This window comes from Crocodylus porosus, unplaced genomic scaffold (genome assembly GCF_001723895.1).
Source record: "Crocodylus porosus isolate Cpor-Errol unplaced genomic scaffold, CroPor_comp1, whole genome shotgun sequence".
In the NCBI taxonomy this organism is placed as follows: Eukaryota; Metazoa; Chordata; order Crocodylia; family Crocodylidae; genus Crocodylus; species Crocodylus porosus.
Window position 1 is genome coordinate 14,747,216 of NW_017728947.1, and position 24,798 is coordinate 14,772,013.

Below are 24,798 nucleotides of genomic sequence, written 5' to 3' on the forward strand. Positions count from 1 at the left end.
CAGCTTAATCATCAGTACAATATACCTGAACCACCACATACTTAGTGATTCCTGTGAATTAAATATTAGTGGCAAAACTATACATTTACACAAGAAATTACATGCAATAAATAAACATCAATCCCATTCTTAAACACATACCATGCTCTAGTCTTTCATAGTCTGAATCCAGAAGAAATGTCTTAAATCTGTTTGAAACATAGTGGAAAGCTAAGAACTTCAGGTAATACTGATTGAACTCAAATTCTGTGGGATATTGGTTGTGAATCTAAAAAATACACATAAAAGGAAAACAAAAATATTATAATAATAATGTCAAATATTGTGACAAAGTAAAACATAGTTGTTTTATACTCCACATGGATCTGTCTAACCAAATTTTCTCCTGATACTTCTTTTTCAGACATTTTGTAGCTCAGTTAACCCATGAAATATCTACTCTATCAAAAAACTAAGTATAGATGGTTGATCCCCATTTGGATTTAAAAGCACCGTAGTCTTTCTGTATAAACTATATTTGAATATACTTTGATAATGTTTCTATTTTCTCAAAAGCTGTTTAGGTCTACACTGATTTTCCAAAGTTCAGTATATTTCCTCCAATATAATTTTTTTTCCACATATAGTAATATAGTAATATCAGCATCCCATTACATTTATACTAGGCCTAAATTAACTTGGATTAAATGTGGCATTCCCTGACTGGACTTAAAGTTAAGTAAATTGGTCTTCCAAAAGTTGGAAGTAACAAGGTTAATGTAAAAGTTTTCTTAATTTTGAAAACCCCCCGACTTTTTACCCAGGCCATATACATTTGTTGTGAATCCTGAACTAGACTATTTCTTTAATAATATTTTCCCTTCTGTCATGTGGTTTAGTATTGTAATCAATTGTGCTTGTATTCTGGTGAATAACAAAGAAGGATTGGACTCGGGAAATAGCCACAGCCACACACACAAAATTTAATACTCCAAAACTGAGGCCTATCAAGTCTTGAAATAATCTCCTTAAAACTGTCTCTACCAGTCTTCTAATTTCCCTTTACATTTAGGTCCCTGCTTCAAAAGAATTTATCTTTTTGGCTGAATTATATCAGCAAACTCAAATATAGGAGCTGAGGATGTTGCCTTTATACCACTTGGCTGTCCTTCCAGGTAGGAGGAATAAAAGACCAGTACCAGGAATCAAACTCTACCTTTATGAATGACAGAGCAGAATACCAGTTAGACAGACCAGTGGTAGCCTACCTTTTTAGTAGGTCTGCCACAAGTGAAGCTGTGCCCCCTCCCACAATTCTTTTCTAATCCCTGCTCCCCAGAAACATATAGAAAAGGTGTTTTCTACCATTTTAGACTTGAAGGCACCTTGAAAAATGTCATACCTTAGCTTTTACTTGTGTTTTGGCTATGGAAAAATAATAGTCGCAAAGAATTCAGAAAGACCACGTGTCAGAATGCTTTTGACATTATGGGATCCTATTTGAAATCTCTGGGTTTATCTTGTGAATCGTGTAAGTATCTGCACACCTAATAGTGTGCTGTGACACCCTGGGGTGCTGGACAGGGGAGTTCCAGTCTCCAGCCAAGCAAAACAAGATGGGGACAGGACACTACACAGAGAAAGGTGTCACTGCCAAGAGCCAACTTAACCTTTCTTTGGCCCTGCCATCGCCGGTTTTATATCATACATGAGGATCTAAAGCCCTTAATTCAGTGGCAGCTGCAGGGCCTGGGAAAAATTAACTTGGCTTTTGGTGGTAACACCTGACACCTCCTCTCACAATAGTGTCCCACTCCCAGCATCCTGCTCCATATGGTCAGGGCTTGAACTCTCCTGCCTCCGATTCAGTGCCTCCCTTCACTGAGTGCCCAGGTCTTATGTAACACCCACAGCAGCTCCCCATGTCATTAGTGACACATGTGCCATGGGCTGGCCAGTCCCAAGCTAGGCCATCTACACCCTCAACGCATTTAAAAAAAAATCATATTGGTTTCCTACCATATATTTTCTCATAATCCATCTGGTATTGACTGGTTCAAGCTATGCAATAAATTGTGGGTGCTCAGCATCTCTCTTAAGATCATGCCCTGTGTCTTTATGGAACCAGTCTAGAAAGGAAAGTTTCCTAATAAAAAAAATTCTAAGATATGATCTGCTTTATAAAGTGGTATTTCAGAACAAGGTCATTTCCTAATAATATCTTGGAGGTTGAAATGTTAGAATTTATAACACTGGAAATAAGATTAATTATCATAATCTAATATTCCCTCTCTCAGGAATGTTCTACTTAGTACTGAAAACAGGACCCACGGCAGTAGTTTAATTGGACGTGAATCTCTTAAGTAAACTCACGAGAAGCTGGACAAGCTTGCTTGGTAAGAAGGCTGCTCCAGTTGCATTACATATTGTCCATTAGTCCTTATTTCACATATTATATGGGTTATCTTTGTCATGTCAAATAGCTAGACAAGGAAACTTTTGGGAATGTTATCATAAGAAGATAATTCTGTTTTGCAAGAGATTGCTCATTTTTGTTCACATAATAAGCAGTGTTAGTGCTTTAATGTGGTTCAGGCTTAGATTTTTAGAAATGTTAGAAGTTTTGAGCATCATGCATGTAGTTTACTAAATTCCCAATGTAAATTGCAAAAAGGAGATATCAGGTACCAATGTATAGCAGTGACAGGTTAGAACAACATAGGAAAAAGATCTCTTAGTCATGCAGGTAAGAGTGTTTGCACTAAGTGAATTTCTTATTCAAAGGCTAGTTACTACAACAGACATCTAAATAGTAACCTACTTCAAGGAGATTCCAGTTCTGCACACTTGCTTATTTTATCCCCTTATTTCTCTGATACAAATGCTAAACTCTCACACAGCTTTTGTAACAATACAAATATGTAGCCTACTGCTTTGAATAATGCCCTTTGATTAGCATCTAATGGAGTGAGCTCTTGCTCATGCTTATGAAAGTTTATGCATCTCTGATTCAGTTAGGTTATAAGGTACATCTCTACAGACTAACACATCTAACTACCTGTCTCTACTTTCAATGATGTTATTTTTCCAGAATGAAATCACAGAAGACAGCTTTATAGAGAAAAAAGGGAGTGTTTCATAAAGCTTTTTATAAATTTTCTTTATGAAAAGGAAAAAAAATAAAACTAACAATTACATTTGGATTATAACATTTTATTGCCTTTCTTTAGATTAAAAAGAGGTGACACTGTACGTTCATTCTGAGCGGCCAGTTCGTAATTAAATCAACAGATTACAAACACTCTGTTTATAAGCATACGCTCTATACATAGAGTAGTACTATTTCCTTATGTTAGGAAGTGAGAATTTTTCAAAGCTTTGGCTAAGGAAGTGGCATTTTAATAGAACATACTTTATCGTTAGTCATGAATCTTACAGGGTCATAATTTCTACCTGTGTACCACAAGTAGTTTATTGAATTTAAAGCACAATTAAATAAACTGTTGTAGAAACGCTGGCATGGATCTGGGTGTTGAAAATGAAATAAGAATTTCACAACTAAACTTTTTCTGAGACATTTGGTTTTAAAGTAACTGCAGAAATTATGATAGTGCAATTTACTATTGAGGGAAAATATAACCTAAATCACTTCTTGTATGAAAAAAGGTAAATTACTGTAACTGTATCTGTTTTAATAATTGATTTCTACCTCCTTGGAGATTAGAAAATGACTACTCTTAATATTGATTTCTCTAGCTGCAGTACAATTCACAAAATTTACATCAAAGGGGAGCGATTATGGGAAAACACTAAATAAAATGCAGTTCAGACAATCAGAAATGACTAATCTATGGACAGCTACAAACTAGGAATAGAAGGTGGCTGGGTTAGTTTGAGCAATTAAAAATAAACACAAAATGAAATGATATTCATCACTGCAAGCTCCTTAACCATTTGATTTAAAAAGGTTATACTGTAAATACATTTAGTTACCATCTAATAGCTTCTACTCCTACTGCAGTCTGGGGAAAGGCTTTCCTTGACTTCCAAAAGATTAGATCCTAAATTTATATATGACTGAAATGTTCTTTAATTACTTAATTTTCACATACACAACCAAAAAGATAAGACTACAGGTATGTGCCTCTTGTTAAGCCCCTTTGAAAATCTGGACCTATCTTTTGCCAGTATATAAATTATCTAGATATTTCTGACACAGTGACACAGAATGACTTCCAATGCTCCAAAATTACTTTTCAGATCATGATGTCCCCATTCACTCAGTTCTCTGCTGAATGTTTCTTTGTCATCTTACTTTTGCTTCATCCCTTTCCATTTCTGTAATATCTTATAGTTTTGCAATTCTGGTGCAAATAAAGAAATAATAACTTGGTTTAAATAATAAAAAAATCCTAAAATATCTTAGCAAATAGGTAGCAGTCACCAAGGGGCTGTCTGTACAAACACTTTCATAAGTGTGTATCATTACTTATAGGAGCAGTCACACTGCCTTCATTGGGACTGCTAAATATCTCGTAAAAGTAACTGTGCAGAACTGGACCTTTAGCCAGAGGATTTTGTCACATGTAAATTCTAGATAACTATTTGTTCATCATTCAGCTGAACTCCATTTAAGAAAATACCAGACACTCTCTGCAAAGAAGGAAAGCATCCTGTAATGATATCACTATAATCAGCCCAGTCTTCTTAGAAGTAATGAGAATATCTGCCAGATGTTGCTATTGTGAAAGAATGATTTAGCATTAATAATTCAGCTGACACCTGGAGATATTGGCATAAACAATGGCTTTTTAAAAGATGATGCCTTTCTAATTTAAGAATCACTGCTTAATTTTTTTTGTAATTTCAGTTGAATCAATAACAAATGTAACGGCTCTACAGTAGTAGTCTCACTACAGTCAAGATATTAAAACTAAAATTGTTAAAAATAGGTTTGAGGAGAGGCCAAAAGTTTCTCTAATGTGTTTATTTGGAGTTTTTCCTTCAATTTGAGTATATAAATTGATGTGTTAATTTTTTTGGTTAAACTCTAGTATGATAGGATTGCACAATATAACATCTAGCTGTATATAAACTAATGAAAGTTGCTTTTAGCAGAAATGCTGAAATAATTAAGACCGATTCTCCCCAGTGAATTCTTGTGCAGATGTATGTACTAACATAGATGATCTCACATTTAGAACAATACTGTTATGATTTGTTAAATCAGCAACAAAACATGCTGGGTTAAAAAACTGATTTTCTAAAATTTACATTAACTACTGTTATATCATTTGCTCATAGTTTTGACACTGTAACATATTCTTAACCTAAAGCATTTTGCTATTCACAGACAAGGAGGTGCACAGGTCAAGAAGAAAGACAAAAGACAGGAAATACAGGTTTTTGTGTGATAGAGTGTTTGTTAAAATATCATTGTCAAGAACATGATTCAGAAAGACCTGAGAAGAAGGAGATAACATTTACCAAGGAAAAGATGGAGTTAAATGTTTGAGTGGCTAGCAATCTCTTTCAGTGCTCAAAGATTTTCATTTTATTTTGCTCCCAGTTACCCTCATGGGCCCCTTCTAAGGTTCTCAAAGTACTGCTCCTGGAGCACAAGTTCTATCCATCTCTATTCCAGGACTCAGATAGTGGTCTGTTTTCCTCAGAAGATTCAGTCTAGAAGCAGGGATCCCCATAGGAGGAAGAAAGTGGTTGTTTTAGAGATGGTAGCAGAAGAGAGAACTTAGGTCAACAATTATAATATATTCTGTGCTTTGTCTCATACTTTCTACCTACAACCTGCAGGGAGGAAGAGGAGGCAGCAGGTGAGCTCCACAGTCAAAGATGTGGCTGCTGGTACAGGTCATAAAGTTCCAAGCATGATCATCTGGCATGCTGCTCTTATGGCTTCATTCTCTCATGAGCCAAGTGCCAATGTTACATCTGTAATGCTACAAATACCTCTGTAGTGCTACACAAGTTGAACAGACAGATGTGCCTGCCACCTGCAGTGCTTTGTAAATGTTATTGGATGAAACAGCAAATTCTATGTAGTGCTACATTTTGTAGTGCCACATATGACACAGTGCATTGCAGAGGAACAGGGCATTCCTAGGTCTCATAGCATCCTAGAGTGCTTAGCTCTCTTCTCCACCCTCCCAGTCTTGAGGAGAGGGGGTTGGACAGAGTGCTCTGGTTTCCTGGGTCCCATTAGTTCCAGGGAACTGAAAGCAGTCAGAGACTGTGGCATACTCACTGACAGCCCATCACCACCCACACAAGGGTGGGAAGCAAAGCTGTAGCCCCTGTTGTACAATGAATGACAACCTATCATTCCAGGGGGCTGCAGTGAGAAGGCTCATTAGGTGGGGCCATAGGATGCCAATGAGGAGGCTCACTAACAGGCTTCCCTTCTTTGGTGGGGGGAGAAGCAGAGTTACAGGACTGAGCGACCCACCTGCATGCCCTGGCTGCAGAACATATTGCTGCACGTGTTTGTGGAGATTTTGTAGCATTCCAGCTGCGGAGCTCAGCAGGGAGCACAATCTGAAGCTTGTATCTACATCAGAGTTCTACTTAAAATTCATATGTATATGACCTTGGTGATTCTCAACCAAGGTGCTGTTGTACCCTGGGATACCTTGAGATCCAAGGGTGCTGCAGGGTGCCACACAATGTTAGCATTTCTGGGTGTGTAAACATGATTGCAACATAAACCCAAAGATTTCAAATAGGAACCCACAGTTTTACAACTATTGTCCCTTGTTGTGGTCTTTCTGAGATCTTTGTAAAAAAATAATTGCTTTATAATTTTTCTGTAGACAAAAATGAGTGCAAATTAAGAGCTGAAATTTTACAAGGTGTGCTTTGAAATCAATGAGAGGCACCTTGAGTCTAAAAGGGTTGAGAACCACTGTCTTAGATGATCCATTATGCAAGCTGTCCCTGTGAAATTATTTATCATTTAAACATTTCTAGTAACAACATCCCTGTTTTCCCACGCTGTACTGAAGCTGGTCACTTACTCCAATAGAGGTTAGGAAGTCTTCCTAAGGAGGAAGTCTCGGTTTCTTCCTTAAAGCACTAACTCTACTATAGATCTGAAATGTTGGTATGCACAATTTCATTCTGGAATAAATTTTTTAAACAATGAGTAGATTTAGATTTATTATGCTTACCTGATGCACACAATCCAAGAACTGTAAGAAAATAGGAGCAAATCCACTACCCTGACAATTGAGGGTCAAATTACTACGTTGACTAAATTTATGACCAAAAGAAAGCCACTCTTTTTCCACTAGCATGCGGAAGCCTTCAAGTGTCCTGTAGAATGGATCACTGAGTAACTGTACCAGAGACACCACCTACGTCACAAAACAGGATTTATTTGTGTTAACAGAAGAGATATATTTAATAATTGAATGTTTTGATCAATGAATGGAAACATTCTTCAGCCTGGTTCTATGAAATACCACAGGTAATCAAACACAGTCATTCAGATAAATGAAGTTAAAAAATAATTGGGAAAATTGCAGGGTAGGTTAGGCGTAAGGCAGAAATAACCAAATAGGGGTAAGAGCAAATGTCATATTAAACTGTATTAGCTTGCAACTAATATTGCATCTGAGTGACTACAAACTTTGGTAGTCACTAGAATACAGTATTTGCTAAATTTAAATGATATATAAATTCAAATACCTTAATAAGAAACATGAAAGAGAAACATTTGAAAAAATGAACTTAGCCAGTGTCAGCTAGCAAAAGATTCCAGAGTAAGAGTTGGGGAAGACTCTTCTTTGAAGTGGTACAATGGTGCCTGCCAGCCAACTGAAGCCCCTCCATATTGACTGGTGGGTGAGGTGACTCTAAAACACAACACTAGGCAGATACAAACTTCTTCTGATTCAATATCTACATACTGCATGTACTCAAATATAAAATGAGGTTTCCCCCTCCTCCCAATTAATATAGAGGAAAAAAGCCTCCCATGATACATTCATATACAGGGAGACCTTGTGAAATATACTGCCTATGGCAACATGGCTGCCAAAAGTAGCATGTGCTCACTAATGGAAACTGAAGTTGATTAAATGCAGCCAACACCAAACATAAGTATAAAACACATTGTCTATATTGGTTAAACATAGTGACAGGAGCCAGTAATAATGCATTTAATCTTACCCAGAAAGCTTACAGCTCATCTGAACAAGATGCATGCAATAATGCCTGCTATGCTCAGTCCCCCTTAGTGACAACTCTTTAGAGTCATGGTGAGTCACCACACTGAATACATTTTTACTTCCTCTTCACTCCCCTAGCTGAGCTGTACCTCTCTCTCTTATTTCCAATGAGTCCTGTTTTTTAGCCAGCCTTAAATGTTTGGTAAACATCACTAAATGCGGCTTCACACAGTTTACCCAGAATCCCTCTACAGGAGCCTCTCTCAGCTTGTTGTATATGACCAGTGTGGCTCTGCTCTCCATAAGGTGGAGCTGTACTGGGTTGCCCTGCACCTCATCTGCACGTACATTTTTGAAGGATCCCAGGACTTGACAAGAACACCCAGTGCACTACTGGTGCACTACTTAGCACCTGGATACTTTATATAGGGTATATGGGGTACATGCATATATTGAGTAATATTGACCTGTGGGGTCACCGTGGCTTGACTTCACCGGGGCTGAATGGGAAAAAAACCTCATCTTAAATTTGAGTAAATACAGAATAACTTATCCCCCCGTTCCTTTTAGTTTAATACCAGCAGGGGTGGATCCAGACAGGGTGAAATGGCGCGACTGCACCCTCTTTCTGGCCACACAGCAGGAGTGGACGTCAGGGAGGACTTTATGCCCTGAAGAATGCAAGAACTCCTCCTATACCCCTGCTTTTTCTCTGTGCTCAGACACATAACCCTTCTTCTCCCTTCCCCATTCCCTCTCTTCCAATTCCGTCCCTCCCTTGCCTGTTGCTGCCACTGTACCCCTTCTCCCAGGGGTGAGAAGAGCTCCTGTCCCACTCCAGCTCGGTAACATGGGAGCTGGACCCAGTCTGGGATAGCAGTGTTGGTGGTGGATGGGTGGGTTCCCCTTCCTGGTCCTCCTGGGTGTTCCCTGGGCAGGGAAAAGAAAACTGTGCAGCCACAGCCACCACTGCTGCTATCTTGGGCTAAGCCCTGTCCCTATGTAGCCTCGGTGGAACATCTCTGAAGCTCCCCTTGGGTAGAGTGCAAGCAGTGGCAGGTTGAGGAGAGGAGGGGACATGCCTCTAAGCACAAAGGGGAAGGAGTGGAGACATTCTTTCTTGCTTTAGGAATTCAAAAATATTGCTGAATGATGCTTGATGGTGCTGTCTGCCTGCCCCACTGATCTCACACCCTTCTTTGCGAAATCCTGGATCTGCTTCTGAGTACCAGATACAAGGACAATGTTGTTTCACTTGTGCTTTTCTTAATATGGAGGTATGAGCTGTATGTAAGATCCTGAAAGGCTTTTCTGCAAGTACCTAATTGTTGTGCTTATATTTCAGATTCTCAGACAGAACACAGACACAATCAACTCATCGACTGAGTTGGCTAATGGCAGGGGCGAGCAATTATTTGGGTTGGAAGGCCACTTAACGAGTTTTGCTGAGCTGTTGAGGGCTAAACACACAAACATGCACACACATGTGCACACTCCTCAGAGCCAGGTTGAGGCTGGCACCAGAGCAGCAGAGGGAGCCTAAGCCCACCTGGGGCTATAGCATGCCCCAGTCTCCCCACTGCTCAGAGTCAGCACCTGCCAGCTGCATAGGGAGGCGGGCGATGAGGCCTCTGCACTGTCATACCCCACCCTTAGGGCTCCATTGTGTGCATATCCCCCTCGCCACCCACCGACCCTGTGGCTCCCAGGAGCCCTAATGATGAGGCGGGGGCAGGGCGGGATGGAACAGAGGCTGGCCTCTGCTGGCGCTGCAGGGGACACTGGGTGGAAGCAGTCCCACCTGTATGCCCAGCACCATGTCAGCTGGACCCAGAGCTGCTGGGGCCTGACTGCAACTCACCCAGGACCTTGTGCATGGTGTTGCTGCCCACCTGCAGGTCAGATAAAATCAGTTGGTGGGTTGGATCTGGCTTGGGGGGCCATATTTGCCCATATTTGCTGGTTTACGGTTTCTTTCACACGTCTCATCTTAGCATAAGTTTGTCAGGGGTAAAATTATTTAGGGGTGTGTGGGTTTAGGCCTCCCAATCCCGAACAGATAGAGAGAATAGGTAATTCCTGTTAACTCACCTTCCAACCTATGCTGAACTGCATTTCCCTTAGAAGAAAAAGCAAGCTTTTGTAGTGAGGTTCAGCTCTTTCTAAGGCAGTAGTTTGAACAGGACTACAGAACTTGGGTAGGTGTTTGACCTATGCATCAGGACACTGGGTAAAAATGTATTACTTCATTCTGAATTTGAAATCAATAAAGGATGTAAGACAGTGAGAGATAAGACTGCACTAGCCTCTTCTGTGATGACTGAATAGGTAGTCTTTAGGAGTTTATGGTTTAATAAAATTTCAGCCACAAAAATCTAATACTTGGCATTTGTCCTTACCAGCACCTGCTGCATGCAAGTTTTGAAAAGCAGCTTACCTGTGCAGTAATATCCCAGCCATCTTCCAAACAAACCATAACCGAGGAACCATTCTCAAGGAGTTCTGAGATGATCACACTTAATTGCATTATCCTGTGAAGCTACATAATATTAAACATAAGTAACATGTTGGAGCTCAGGATAAATCTCTTGATACTACTGACCAATGTAGTGATTTTATAATTAATAAGTATTTAAAATTCCTATCTTATGAAATGTGCAATTTTGTGCAATTGTATGACACGTGCAAACAATGCAGAATAGTTGGTTAGTAGCACTGTGACAGAGTCTGAAATCACCATACACCAATGTGTCAAGTTTTCAGATGAGTTTTACTATAACTAAATCAAAACTAAGACAGGAGAACTTAGACTGACGCACTAATTCTCCTTATATTTTGTGATAAAATAGGTGCTGTAAAAATATTTAGTGATTTAAAGGAAAATGGGAGGAGCTCATACATTGTTAGTGTGAAAGCTAGTCTCAGAGTTGGTGCGTGCAGAGCTCCACTGTCTCTCTCAATGGTGTTGCTTTACAGTATATAGACATATCAACAGAGGATAATTTACTGTAGATTGAGCGCATAAGTTATGTGGGCCTTACACATTTTCCCACAAGAAATCCCCCATTCCATAAATGTCAGTAGATACATTAGAATTGTTGAATGGGAAAACATCATATAGGAGATTTATAGAGAACATTTCTATGGTTTAAACACTTCAGAGTTTGACATTAATTCACTGGAAAGTATTTTAGACATTTCCAAATGGATTTTAAAAGTGTTTATAAGACTGGGCTCTGTTCCTCTTTTTCTTATTAACAAGCTTATGTTGGTTTATCAATAACTTATTTATCACAGTAAAGTATTACAGTCCATGACTAAAAAGAGTCTCTCTGTGTTCTGTTTCTATCATTTTTTTTATTAGTCCTAGTATGCCAAGATGGATGTAAAACACACTTGTATAAACTGCATTTATGTATATAGTTCTTTACTAGTTCTGTTTTTAGCAGTAGGATGGAACCCACTGGGTATATCTACATGTGCATATTAATGCACTGCAACAAACTCCAGTGCTTATTGCACCAGAGTTTATTGCTCCAAGGTGTGTGTTTACACGTGCCCAGGATCGCAGCGCATTGAACTGGATCAGAGCAGCCCCAGCTGGCAGGAGGCCCTGGGGGTCACTCTGCCAGCCTGGGGCTGCTCCCTGTGGCTCAACAGGGCCGCTCCTCCTGTGGAGGGGCTGGCTGGTGCATAAGGATGTTTCAGTGCAGGGCTAGCCAGCAGGCAGCCCCTGCACTGAAGCACCCTTGTGCTCCAGTCAGCCAGGGGAGTGCCTACACATGTGCTGCTGCGGAGCTTTTTACTCCACTTGTAAATACAAGTACTATCCTGTGGCAGAGTAAATTAGTTTATTCCAGCCTAACAGAGTGCACGTGTAGACACACAACATTTACCATGTTGCTAATTAGTCTACTGTGCAGTAAACGTCTCATGTAGATGTGCCTACTGTGTGTGTTAATGGACTTGACCCAACCTAGCACAGGTTACAATTAGTCAAAGGAATCCTAAAAGCTTGAAAGAGTGGAATAAAAAAGTAGTAGAGAACAGTATAGGAAAGAATAATATGAAATAATATGGAAAAAGATGCATTTAAGGTCCTGGATCTAGGAAGAAGAGAGACAGGGCTCAGGGAGAACAGAGTGAAGGTAGAGAAAGAAAATGTAAGAGAAACAGAATCACCCCTAGTGCCCTTCTAACAATGACCTCACTTTAGAACAGGGATATACAGCATGTGGGCAAGATTTGGCCCATGGAAGCCTATCATCTGACCCACAGTGGTATCTGTGGGTCTCTGACATGTGCATCACATGCAGCACGTGCTGGCCTTGGCCCTATACACTGAATGCAGCACATGGAGTACATCTGGTGCAGACAGCACATGGCATGGAGCCAACCTGGGGTGCATGCTGCTGGTATGGGGCCAGTATGGATTGAGCCCATAGACCAGATCCATGTGCTGGATCCAGCAAGCATAGCTGGTCTGACATGGGACCCACACATAGTGTGCGCCTTGGACTGGCCCCACATGCTGCATGTAGTGCACACTCACAATTGCCTTGTGTCACACGAGGCAGGGGTGGTGTATGCTGCATCCACACAAGCCCAGCACTGTGGGATGGATCTGGCATGTAGCCTGGTCTATGAACTGGACCAGGCTACATGCCCCAGACACCCCTGCTTTAGAACATTTGCTCTTCTTTAAACTCATCTGAATCTACTTTGCTGTTATCACAAGATGAAAAGAGGAAAATACTTAAAATATTACTACACAAACAGTAAAAGCATATTAATTTTCATTATGAAGATAATCAAATGCTTAACTTCCTTTAGCATTCACATAATCATTTCTCATTTAGAAAACAATAGTAACATATCACTCTGAAATTGTAATAGGTCAAAGCTGAACGGCTTGCATTATTGCAAGCAGCAAGGAGGCGAACCATTGTTTTTGCTGGCAGGAGGCCCATGTTGTTTGAGGAAAAAAAAAGCCACTTCACTGCAAGGTGAATGTATGAAATCAAGTTAAATGAATGCACAACAATAATTTAAATTTCACAATTTGAAACTTAGGTATATTAGTTAAAAAGTGCAATACACTGCAATTTTTCCTAATAAGGAAAAGTTCAACTTTTACAAATAGTATTAAAATCCAAACTGCATAATTTATCTCTTTACAAGGAAGTCCAGTCCAAAACAAATTGTCACGATAAAAAACCAAAGTCTCTCATATCCACAACCGAAGTGGGAAATTAAATGTAAACTCACCCCCCTCATCACAAGTATCCCACAATGTACCAGGTAATTGTGCAATCACCTAGAGACCAGCTACATGTGTAAATTAGCTATCACACAATAAAGGCTCCAACCAGCTATAAAGTTAAGATCTCAAAAATGTGTACTAACTTTTCGGCTAGCTGCTATCAAGCTTTAATTTGTATGTGCAGCAGGGAGCCGCATTAGCTGACAAGGCTCCCAGGTGCAGAGGTGTACTATGTCCAGCCAAGGCTGGTAGTCTTGCATCTGTAGGGACTCTCAGCCCCAGATGCTGTCACTCTGGGTCCTGGTAGCACTGCCATGAGGACACAGAGTCTCACAGGAGAGGATGCTGGGTGCCAGGAGGTGCAGCTTCCCTGGGGTGCATGAAAACCCCAGGATTGGGGGATCACAGCTGCTGCGATCCCCCAGCCCTGGGGGTGCGTGGAATGATCTCGTGGCTGGGAGCCCCTAAACTGAAGGAGCTTCCAGCCATGGAAGCTTGCTTCTTGCTGGGCTCCCTTTGCAATAAGGCATGCTGGCGTCGAACGTGTGATCCCACAATCCCACTACCTGCCATGCATGTATGGAATAGCAGGAGGTACAATGGTATGGAACATGTATTAGATCCCAGCATGCCTTTACCTGCATGTGCAGAGGGGGTCCTTAGTACTGCATCAGGACTAAACAGAGACTAATCCTAATCACGCTTTAATTTGATTAAAACTTGCGTGTATGTGTGAGGGTTGGGAAAGAGAGGGGCATATTTGCACATAATTTGCCTTTAAACATCCTCATACACGTTTTGCCATGTTTGATCCATCATATGTCATAGATAAATTACTGTTTCTGTTAAATACCAGTGTAGAAAAATGCAACATAGTACATATTAGTAAGATGCAAAGAATGTTACTTTTTTGTTCCACATTATTATAATTGTGCATTTTAAAGGAAACACAAACTGTGCATTCAAGCCATAAATCAAAAGAGTTAGAAAAAAGGAAAATAGGAACCTGTATTTTTGTGTTTTGTTCCACATTATGAGGAGCAATGAATTATGCTATCTAGTTGTCAAATATGTCTCCTATAAGTAAATCCTAACACTGTATTAAAAAAACAGTGTGTGCATAACATATAACTGATTTCAAGCAATATAATTACGACGAAGAAAGAAAAGGATTTTCTGGTCAGGATAACACATTAATTTCTGTCAGAACATATCAGAATTTATTCTGTGTAAACAGAACTGCATATAGATTTTTTTAAGCATCTGTCATATAAATTACCTGTGGAAACCACTCTGAATCCCCCAGAGCTTTAAGGAATGTTACTTCAGTATCTGTAGGAATGGTGCTGGGAATACAAGCCCTCATCAGCTTTTTAAAACTGGCTTTCGTCTGTCGGATGTCACTAAACTCAACAGGAACAAATTCACAATTTAAAGCAAAATCAAGTTTGAAGCCCTGTGGGGGGAGAAGATGACGACATGTTATTCAGCAGAGAAGCATATTTTTAATCAGGAATTTCAATGTGAGCAGGAGTGTTTTATTGCTAAGAATTTTCAAATGTATTTTCATATTCTATTCATTTAAAATCCTGTTTGGTACAAGATGATTCTTACAACACTTAAGAAAGGTACAAAAACATAATTTCTCCCAGAGAGTCCCCATCTACACAGAGAGCTGGTTTAAGGCAGACATTCTTTTCTATCTATTGATCTATCTACCTCTCTATCTATCTATCAACATTTCAACCCCCTTCCTGGATCTGTTGCTGCTAACAACCAAATAACCACACAAGTGCAAATACCAAATTAATCTGAATACCGGTTATCAAACCAATCAAATGTAATACCAATTACCTCTTAAGAATCATATTAACCAATTATATTTTACTTTCTGTTTAACCCTAACGATAAAGTCTAAAAAAATATAAATATTAATTAAAATTTAAAATAATGTATTAAAAATGTAAAAATAATATAAAATCAGAATAGAAACTATTTTGCAGGAAATTCAAAATTCTGATTTCTGCTTCTAGTTCAGAATGAGGTTTTTTATGGAATGAAAACGAAGTTTCAGTAGCATTTTATAGAAAATGTTTACATATTTTAATGGTTATGCTGCTTATTTTTGTCCTCCTTTTACTTATGTATCATAATCTTTGTCAAGTGCAAACAAAAACACGATTAAAAAAATCCTTGGAACTTCTAGGCTTATACTAGCAAGCTGGCAGACCTTTGTTTTGGCAGGGGTTTTATTTTGCATTCATTAAAAAACTAAAAATAAACTCTGGTGTATTATTTGGGGAATTGTTTTATTTTTATTATACCTTTTTAGCTCACTGCTAGCTGCCCCAGCAGCAGATTGGAGCATGGGGCTAGGACCTACCCCACCCCTGCAGCTCTTTTCAAGCCCCATACCTCAATCACCCAATCGGGGCACAGGGTTGGGACCTGCTCCTGACCAGGTCAGTTCCCAGCCCCTGCCCTGCATGTAGGACGGAGGCTGGGGAGCCTGTTTCCCACTCAGCTCCATAAGCATAGAGCTGGGTGGGGAAGAGGCTGGGGAACAAGCTGAGGAGCTTGTTCCCTGCTCAGCTCCACGAATGTGCAGCTGGGTGGGAAGAGGAGCTTGTTCCCTGCTCTCCTCTGCAAGCACACTCCCCAGGCTCTGCGAGCTCTCTAGCACTTGTGGAGCTGAACGGGAAACAAGTTATCCAGCCTGGACCCTACCCAGTTGCGCATTTGTAGAGCTGAGCAGGGAATAAGCTGCCCAGTCTGTTCCCTGCTCAGCTCCGCACTTGTGGAGCTGGGCGGAGAACAGGCTCCCCAGCCCCTACCACCAGGGAGCTTCCAACACCAGTTCTGCACCATGGGGCTGGCAATGGGAGACCCTTATCCCCCAGCACCAGATACACAGTCATGGGGCTCAGGCTGGGAGATCCTTATCTTCCAGTACCAGCTCCGTGGTCAAGGGGCTCAGGCTGGGAGACCCTTATCTTTTGCCACAGCTCCGCAGTTGTGCAACTGGGAAATAAGGGTCTCCCAGCACTGATCCCAAGGTTGCAGAGCTGGCGCTGGGAGCTAAGTATCTCCCAGCTCCAGCCTTGCAACCTCAGAGCTGGCACTGGGAGATAAGAATCTCCCAGCCCCCTGCTCCCCAATAGTGATGGCAGAGTGGGGGCTGGGAGATAAGGACCTCCCAGCCCTTGCTCCCTGATCGCAATCTTGGACCAGGGAGTTTGGAGCTCCTTGCTGCTAGGACAGGGGGGCATAGTCCTTGCCTGGGCTCTAGTGGAAGAGTCTGCCCTGGCCAGTGATGCTCAAGCTTTTGCCTGTGTGGGCCACCCAAGTGCAAGTGGGATGGTCTGGAGGCTGGAACAAACTCTCAGTGTCCTAGACAGCTACCTTCCTGCCCAAAGTGTCATGATAAGGCCTGGGGCCCAGAACCGCCCCCACATGTTGGGATTCGCCTTGGGGGTGGGCCTATCTGCACACCCTCTCACCACTGCATGAAAGGATTGGACTTTGGGAGCCTGGACATCCTTGTATGCCAGGATTCGGTCATCAGGGACCTGGAACTGTCTCTGTCCAACCTTGTACACTGGGATTGGGTACCCTATCCAGTGCGTCTCCACAGGTCCTTGGGGATCTCTGCATGCTGGATGACACGACACTGCAGGGTGGGAGTGGAAAGCTGTCCTATACTTTTCCAACATTACTGGGTGCTTCACATTTCTGGCGATCGCAAAAAAAACTTTCTACTTTCTCATGACAAACTTTCTGAAAGAACTGGGAAATCAAATTAACCTAGAATTGTACAGATCCCTGAATTTAACTATCTTGAAACAGAATGAGTAAATAAATATGTTACATTTCCCTTATATCTGTTTTAGAATTCCCAAATACTGTAAATTGTTATTTAAAGTATAAACAGCAATTAAAATGTGCACTGCCTTATGACAAATATGTTTGATTACCTCATCTCATGGCGTGATGTACTGCCATAAATAGTATTATAGTATATACTGCATTCCAAATCAAAAGACAACAGAAATCTGAAGGTATGTCTGCATTGCAAACACTATTAACAATCCTTATAAAAGTTTATATGCTAACACGAGTTACCTACCTGCTTTTTCTCGACCATTTTTCTGTTATTTAAGGAAAAAAAAATAATGTTACCAAGTGCAACCAAATACAAACTCTTAAATTATAGGGAAGAGAGGTGTTACCCTTAATTGAGATTTTTCTCCAAATATGTAGAGGGCAGCTTGACGTTTCAGGAGCTGGTTTTGCAAAAAGTTGCTGTTACTGTAGGCAGCTGGGTTATCTTTCCCTGCCAGTCTTGCCCCAACATCTAGGAATGGTGTCTGAGTGCTGATAAACCGGTTGCTAGAACGAAGACTTGCCCAGACACCTTCATAAAAAATAAAAATATTATAAAACAATATCTTTCATGAAATTGAGATACTGCAGAACACAAAGCATGCACACGCAAATAAACTCTGAAAGTAAGGTGTGTATGACATTTGCAGTTTTCACAGGATGCAACAAAAAATCATGCACTGGAAAGAAATAATTAGAAAATATTATTCCACAATGCTAATATAGTAATCATCTCCCAAACTGCATTACTGTAGGATAGCTAAATGTAGGAGACTAATTCCAATCCAGTTCAACATTATATATTCTACACACTACTTAAACACATTACATTCTACTAATACTGATTACTATCAAATCAATAACATGATACAAAGATGAATAACAATTTGAAATAATAAATGTGCATTCTATAGAAATGCGCATTCTATAGAAAAGAGCTAAGTGCTCTTTTCAGCAGTGGGGACATAAGTTCTGTAGAGTTCCTTGCCTCAAGGCCTATTATTTTAGAGGCTTACCTAGTAGGAATAGCTCTGCTATTACAGAAGCATCTCCTTCAATAACCGAGAGACTATTTAAAATACAGTTTGTTATAAGCAGGGGCCTCCTGAAATCGTGATTTTGTGGATTTTGCAAAATCTGGCATTGCCCATGAAATCCACGGGGAAAAAACAGAAAAACTTACTGAAAATAAAAGGCTGGCTCTTCAAAGGGAGCCACCAGGTCTCAGGGCACTGCAGAAGCCTACCGGGGCAAGGAGGTGGGGGCCGATGGCTGCCACGCTGGCCCCTCACTGGGGGGGGTTTAAGCTGCATTCACAGAGAGATGGACTAAGTAACTTGACAGCTCTTTTATTTTAATTTAGACAAGTTTGCACCTTGTTTAACCAAGGAAAGGTTTTTGGATTAATGACTAGTGATTTTTCATTAGTCAATTTCTGCACAGCCAATGTATCTTCTTAAAGTGCCTGATTTTGAAAGATGAACGCTCAATATTTTCTAGAAATCGAAGCTTGCACAGGTATTTCAAGTAAGGTGTTCAATAAATTGGTGAAATTCTTCTTTGTCTAAAATTCTGTTTTAAGTCAGACTAGAGAAGACCATAATAACCCCTCCTTGCTTATAAATATAAAAACAACATCCACAACTTGAGGCACCAAAAATATCTACTTGAGAATGTTTTTCCTCTATGGTATAAAAATGGGGAAAACATATTTATTCAAACTCAATACTTGTTGAGACTTCATGTATAAATGATAAGAACTGCTGATAATGCTGAATCAGGTATAGGATTTTAGCACAGAATTTCTATCCAAGCAATAGCACTGTAGCTGTTGCCTATCTGTACAGCACAGCCTGTCTGCTTTTTAAAGGGGTGTATTTAAAATCTGGAGCTCACTCTGCAGTCACCTGTAACAATGTAAGAATACGCTATGCAAAACTGTGTTGAATCACTGTCATTTCTATAGATATTCACTATCAAAAGTATTAGTTAATACAGAGTTAAGGTTATCTAATGCATAGCATGAAGCAATAGCTCTTGCCTATCTGTACAGCAGAGCCTGCTTGTTCGGCTTACAGCTTTAGATGTAAACAAACAGGTAGGAATAAATGAGAAGGTTTGTTAGAAACAAGGCTGGTGACAGATCAACTCTTTAAACAACTCCTCCAAAGAAAGCCAGTTGTCTAAAGTACCTCACTTACAAAAACATTACCTTTAATATTAGTTTTTCTTCCATATCTGAAGCCATAACAGAAGTTGTATTACAGTACTTTTTTTTGCACATCATGTACCTCCAAAAAAGAAGACATGCACTTGTTTTGGGAAGGCAGAATGAACAAAAAAAAGATTTTTCGAGCCATGACTGAGTTCTGACCCTGTGATATCAACTAATGCTACACTATTAACAGTTTCACATCCACTACTGAATCAGCAGGAGCTTTTGACAATGGCTGTGAAAGGGTCAACACTGTAGCTCTGAACCTGAACAGTGAACTCTGCCAGTACAAGTCTCCACGTTTCCTCCATTCTGGCACAGAAAATCAGTTACTCTGCTTATGATCTGCATGCCAATATGGAGAGCAAGAGGGATGGGAAAGGGTATATGTGGTATGTGGCTAAATATGTGATTAAGATTCATAACAGGCATGTAACAATTTATAAATTGTTATTCATTTTGTGAATGAAAGGAGGAAATTCCAGTAAAGAAGACCAAATACTAGGAAAAAATAAGGTAGGATATATTTTGTAACTGTCAAAAGCACGCTGTCATCATGGCTTGTGGCAAAACAAGCAAAAGCAAAGAACCAATTACAAATAGTTGCAGACTAATACATTTACCGGTTACCGATAACAGCAATTAAAGGTGGTTTCTTTCTGTTCTATCTGGTGTTTAATTTTTGCAGTTTTATTTTGCAGTGAAATTTTGGAAAATATGGCTTCTTTTATACACATTATGTTTCTGTGCATTTCTAGCTGAGCAAGAAGTTGTTACTTCTCTGTTCACCAGCAGTATCAGTGACGATGTCAAGAAAGTCCCGACTGTATAACATTTCTTAGTTACTCTGCTAGACATCAGAAATAGCGATGAATATTGTTTTGGGAAATGCTTTTTGGTTTTTATAATTTTAACAAAGACAAACAAATTTAAAGGGGTGTATTTAAAATCTGGAGCTCACTCTGCAGTCACTTGTAACAATGTAAGAATAAGCTATGCAAAACTGTGTTGAATCACTGTCATTTCCATATATATTCACTGTCAAAACTATTAATTAATACAGAGTTAAGGTTATCTAATGCATAGCATGAAATAAAACATTAAACCAACTGTGGAGATGGTAGAATAGAATATTGCTTTCAGGACACAGAATACAGTACCTTGATGGACTCTTGCCTTAGCTGCTGATTTGGAATGTGAATGAGTGAAACACTTATCTCTGTACCCAAGCACTGGTAGATAACAGTAAAGACAGAAGAGGGAGGAATGGAATGGACATTGCAGCGAGATAGTCATAGCAAATTGAACAGGAGAGAAGAAAAGGGTTACTGTCAATTTCCACAGATCTAGAATTATACCAGAACAAATTTGACAGTACTTAATTTAATAGACAGCACATTTCCTAGTCATGACAAGACAATATGTCAATCAAGCCAAAAAAAACTAAGGTAAAATGGTAAGGAAGCACTTATTACTAAAGAGAATGATTTTTGAGGACCCTGCAATAATTCTACACATGCAGCACAGCTTAATAGATGTGTTATTATATACTTATTATATCAAATGGAAACAGCCATTCAATCACATAGCTAGACACCTCATTGTCTGTGTGTGTAATGTCCTGTGTGTGTAATGACTAATAAAAATAAAGAAAAGGAAGAGGGGAACCAAGGTTAGAATACTGAGTTTATTTTACAACAATTCTGCATAATCTGATTATTAAATGGATGCTAAAGCGGCTGGCTTGTTTACTGTGATAAAATGGCTCACTGACTATAAATATATATTTATTCTTATGTATTTACTTTTTGGGTAATATTGAAATATGAAGGAGAGAGAGAGAAAAAAATATTTGCAACATTTACTATAGAGTCTTTTGAGAGTTGCATGCATATTTCAGTGATTCTAGCTTTAATCTCCTATTTTCTAAAATAAATGTATTGATGATTAACATCTTAAAAATACCACTACTTTCAGGCTGCCTGCCTAAGGTCTGTTTTTCTGTTTGATCAAAAATCTCTTGTATCTTACATTCTCTGTTCCAGATATTTCACCAAAAGTTGCAGCATTGTGAAACATTGTTAAACTAACCATGAGAGGGCATAAAACCTAACAGAACCAAAATTAAATATTAGCAGTAATGGGAGTTCTTCAAGTTTAGAAGTTGGATATAAATGGTGTCATCTTAGGATTTCTTTCAAGAGCACAGTGTCCTACTATTGAACGTGGACGGTCCGGTGTTTACACACTTTGTATGGAGATACTCCTCCCCCTCCTCCTCTTGCCCCGCAACTCCCCTTCACTTCAACTCCTTATCTTCTCTCTTTAATCAGAACGGTGCCATCATCTGATATATTGTATTTATCCGAATCCAAGATGACTTCGAACTTAAGATAACTTAAGATAATTAGATTCTAAAAATGAAAAAAGGAAATTGGTTATACTTTTTCCATGTTTAAAATCTAAGTTTTGGAGGGTCATCTTAAATTTGTCCTCACCACCCACTACCGCTGCAGGGAGGTAAGCTGCTGTGCTGGCAGCAGCTTCTGCCCTGGCCCTAGTGTTGAGACAAGAGCTGCCACTGCTGCTGTGTGGTCAGACTGGGACCAAAGCCATCACATGCTCTGTGCTCCCTGCTCCTGGCCAGAGCACAGCCCCCAACCAGTGTTGGAGCTGTAACAGGAAGGTAAGCAGTGGTGGTGGAGGGAGGGGAAGAAGCACCAGGAAGCACAGGTTGTGGGCAGCAGGTGAGGGACAGGGGAGAGTGGGCAGTACCTGCAGCTCTGACCTCAACCATGGCCTTAACTATAGCCGCAGCTGGCCCTCTCTGTTTCACGTGTACTTGAATCCAAGACAAGTTGCTTTCCCTCCCCATGTTGAATGGGGGAAAAGAAACCCTCATCTTGGATCTATGGAATTTATCAGATACTTCTGCATATCAGCAGGATTCTCACAACTGCATCTTCCAGGCATATGGAGTTGCTGTAGTTAAGATAGCCTCTCTCCCTCCTTTCTCATTGCTCCCTTTTAACTAGTAAGCAGCAATAACTGAGAAACATCACCCAGGTCTCCCTATCCAAATTGTATCCATTTACAGATATCCGAGACAAAGGGATCATGCATCTTTATTCTTATTCCTAAAAATGAATTTTATGGTGCTCAATACAGTGCTTTTTTCAACTTGTACAATTTAAAATTGCAGTAAGTGGCTCATAATTGAAGAGCAAAAGTAAGTTGCATTTCACTGCAGATATCCTCTCCTCCCCCCACAAGAAAAAACCTTTGTCTTTATTTTTGTTGATGCTACAGTGACCCACCACTGGTACGTGAAAACAGCTTTGCTTGAGGAGTGCACCATGGTTAGTGTCCCAGTTCTGCTTCCCTATCTCCCTTTCACCAAGAACTTACAGCCATATTTTAAAATAGTTATTTTTCTTCTTCCCGGGGCATGTCAGCTACCCACAGTTAATACCCAGGCATGCAAAACTCAAAAGTAACAACCTATTGAGATTTATTAATAAATGATTTATTTATTTTGTTTTAAATACAGCTTTCTGCACACTGACCTCTCTCCTTCATTTATACATCTCACAAAGTAAAAATGGCAGCTAAAATTAACTTCAATCACTTCACCACTTAGTGGCCCACTGTAATGCCCCTGTACAAGCCTATCTATTAGTTCCTAAGCATGTGGGCATTTAATTTCCATGGAGTAAAATTATTCAGATGAATCATCTGAATGTTTAGATGTTATTGCAGAAATTTTACTAAACAATGGATTGATCTACAATGTGGATATTCTAAGACATTATTTAACCACAACTCTAATGCAAAATGAACATGTTTGGATGCTAATAATATCCTGTTAACAATTAATGAATGAACATTTAATTTAACTACTATACAAGAGGTGTTTTAAAGTCATGTATGGCTGATGAACTAAGAGTCTCTAATATGTATCTTATTATTTTATAATGGAATTAATTGACATGTAGACTAATTTTTATTTCACTACTAACATTATAGTATATCTCTTATTTCAGATAACAGTAATGTTTAGTCTTTAGCTAGTCTTACTAACCTCCTCGAGCAAAGCTATTGGATAGATTTACATCCAAGTGTCCTGGCACTACCTGCTTAAACACAGTGGACAATCTTGAAGCCCTCCTTTCAGTGCCTAAAGTCAGTCAAAAAGAATATAAGATTAAAAAACTACAATATCATTCAGACTAACACATTACTCAAATGAAAAAATGCTTTCTTTTCATGTATAATGCTTCTAATTGCTGCCAATTAAGAAAAAGAAACAACATATATACATTTGCAACATTACAAAGGGTTAGGAATAGCTAGTGCCATCAACATATATAATGACAAATGAAGCAAAGCATGCACAGTTGGGGATGATGTTACTTTACAAGAAAAGCTGTCACTTAGGTGTTCCAGGCCAGTTCCACCAACTGATTAAGCCAAGAAGACAAACTTTTAAACCACATGCTCCTGTTTCTAACACATCAGGGTTACCTTTACGTGAACCCTATACCAGGTTTCATCACTTGATAACTGAAATAGAATAGTGATGATTTTCTTAATGATTTAACTCAGACATAGCTAAAATAGCATGTATTACAAGAATTGTAAATTTATTTACAAAAAAACCCTACATCTGGAATAAGAATGAAACTTATTCTAAGGAAGCAAAACACAAGAAAATAACTACTACTTATGCACCCTCAGTTACCATTGCAGCTGAATACTTCATATGCAATTCCTTCACAAATTTTCACATAACTTTAAATAATGTTTCTTATCCTCTTTTATTTGAAGTAAAACCATATTTAATATGCTTGCTATAAAAGAGTAAAACATTTATCAGTGATAATAGTGACATCTATATAATACAAATACAACTGTAACTACTGCATTTACAACGTGGCACATTTTTGCTTTAGGAAAAATATTTGGAAATATAAATTGTAATGTTTGGATGCTACCTAACTACCTGATGGGTGGTTCCAAAGAGGATGGAGCTAGGCTTTTTCAGTGGTGGCAGATCACAAAAAAAGGAGCAATGGTCTCAAGTTGTAGTAAGGGAAGTTTAAGTTGGATATTAGCAAAAACTCTCTCACTAGGAGTTTGGGTTACCTAGAGAGGTGGAATCTCCATCCTTGGAGGTTTTTAAGGCCTGGCCTGACAAAGCCCTAGCTAGAATGATTTAGTTGAGGGTGGTCCTGTTTTGCACAGGCAGTTGAACTAGATGACCTACTGAGGTC

The 24,798-nt window shown here is 39.5% G+C and overlaps 1 protein-coding gene across 4 annotated transcripts in view; it reads right to left on the reverse strand.

The window, feature by feature from the left end:
• The window catches only part of SBF2 (SET binding factor 2), a 489,875-nt gene that overhangs the window by 29,404 nt on the left and 435,673 nt on the right, over nt 1-24,798 (reverse strand). For 2 of the 4 annotated variants that reach the window (XM_019551415.1, XM_019551419.1), the window contains 7 exons: nt 23,607-23,702; nt 20,686-20,757; nt 17,658-17,842; nt 14,708-14,884; nt 10,603-10,704; nt 7,164-7,349; nt 142-268 (listed from right to left, as the gene is read on the reverse strand). In XM_019551415.1, coding sequence (XP_019406960.1) covers nt 142-268; nt 7,164-7,349; nt 10,603-10,704; nt 14,708-14,884; nt 17,658-17,842; nt 20,686-20,757; nt 23,607-23,702 — 945 coding nt within the window. The remainder of the gene's footprint in view (nt 1-141; nt 269-7,163; nt 7,350-10,602; nt 10,705-14,707; nt 14,885-17,657; nt 17,843-20,685; nt 20,758-23,606; nt 23,703-24,798) is intronic. The other 2 variants (XM_019551417.1, XM_019551418.1) reach the window with 2 other exon arrangements.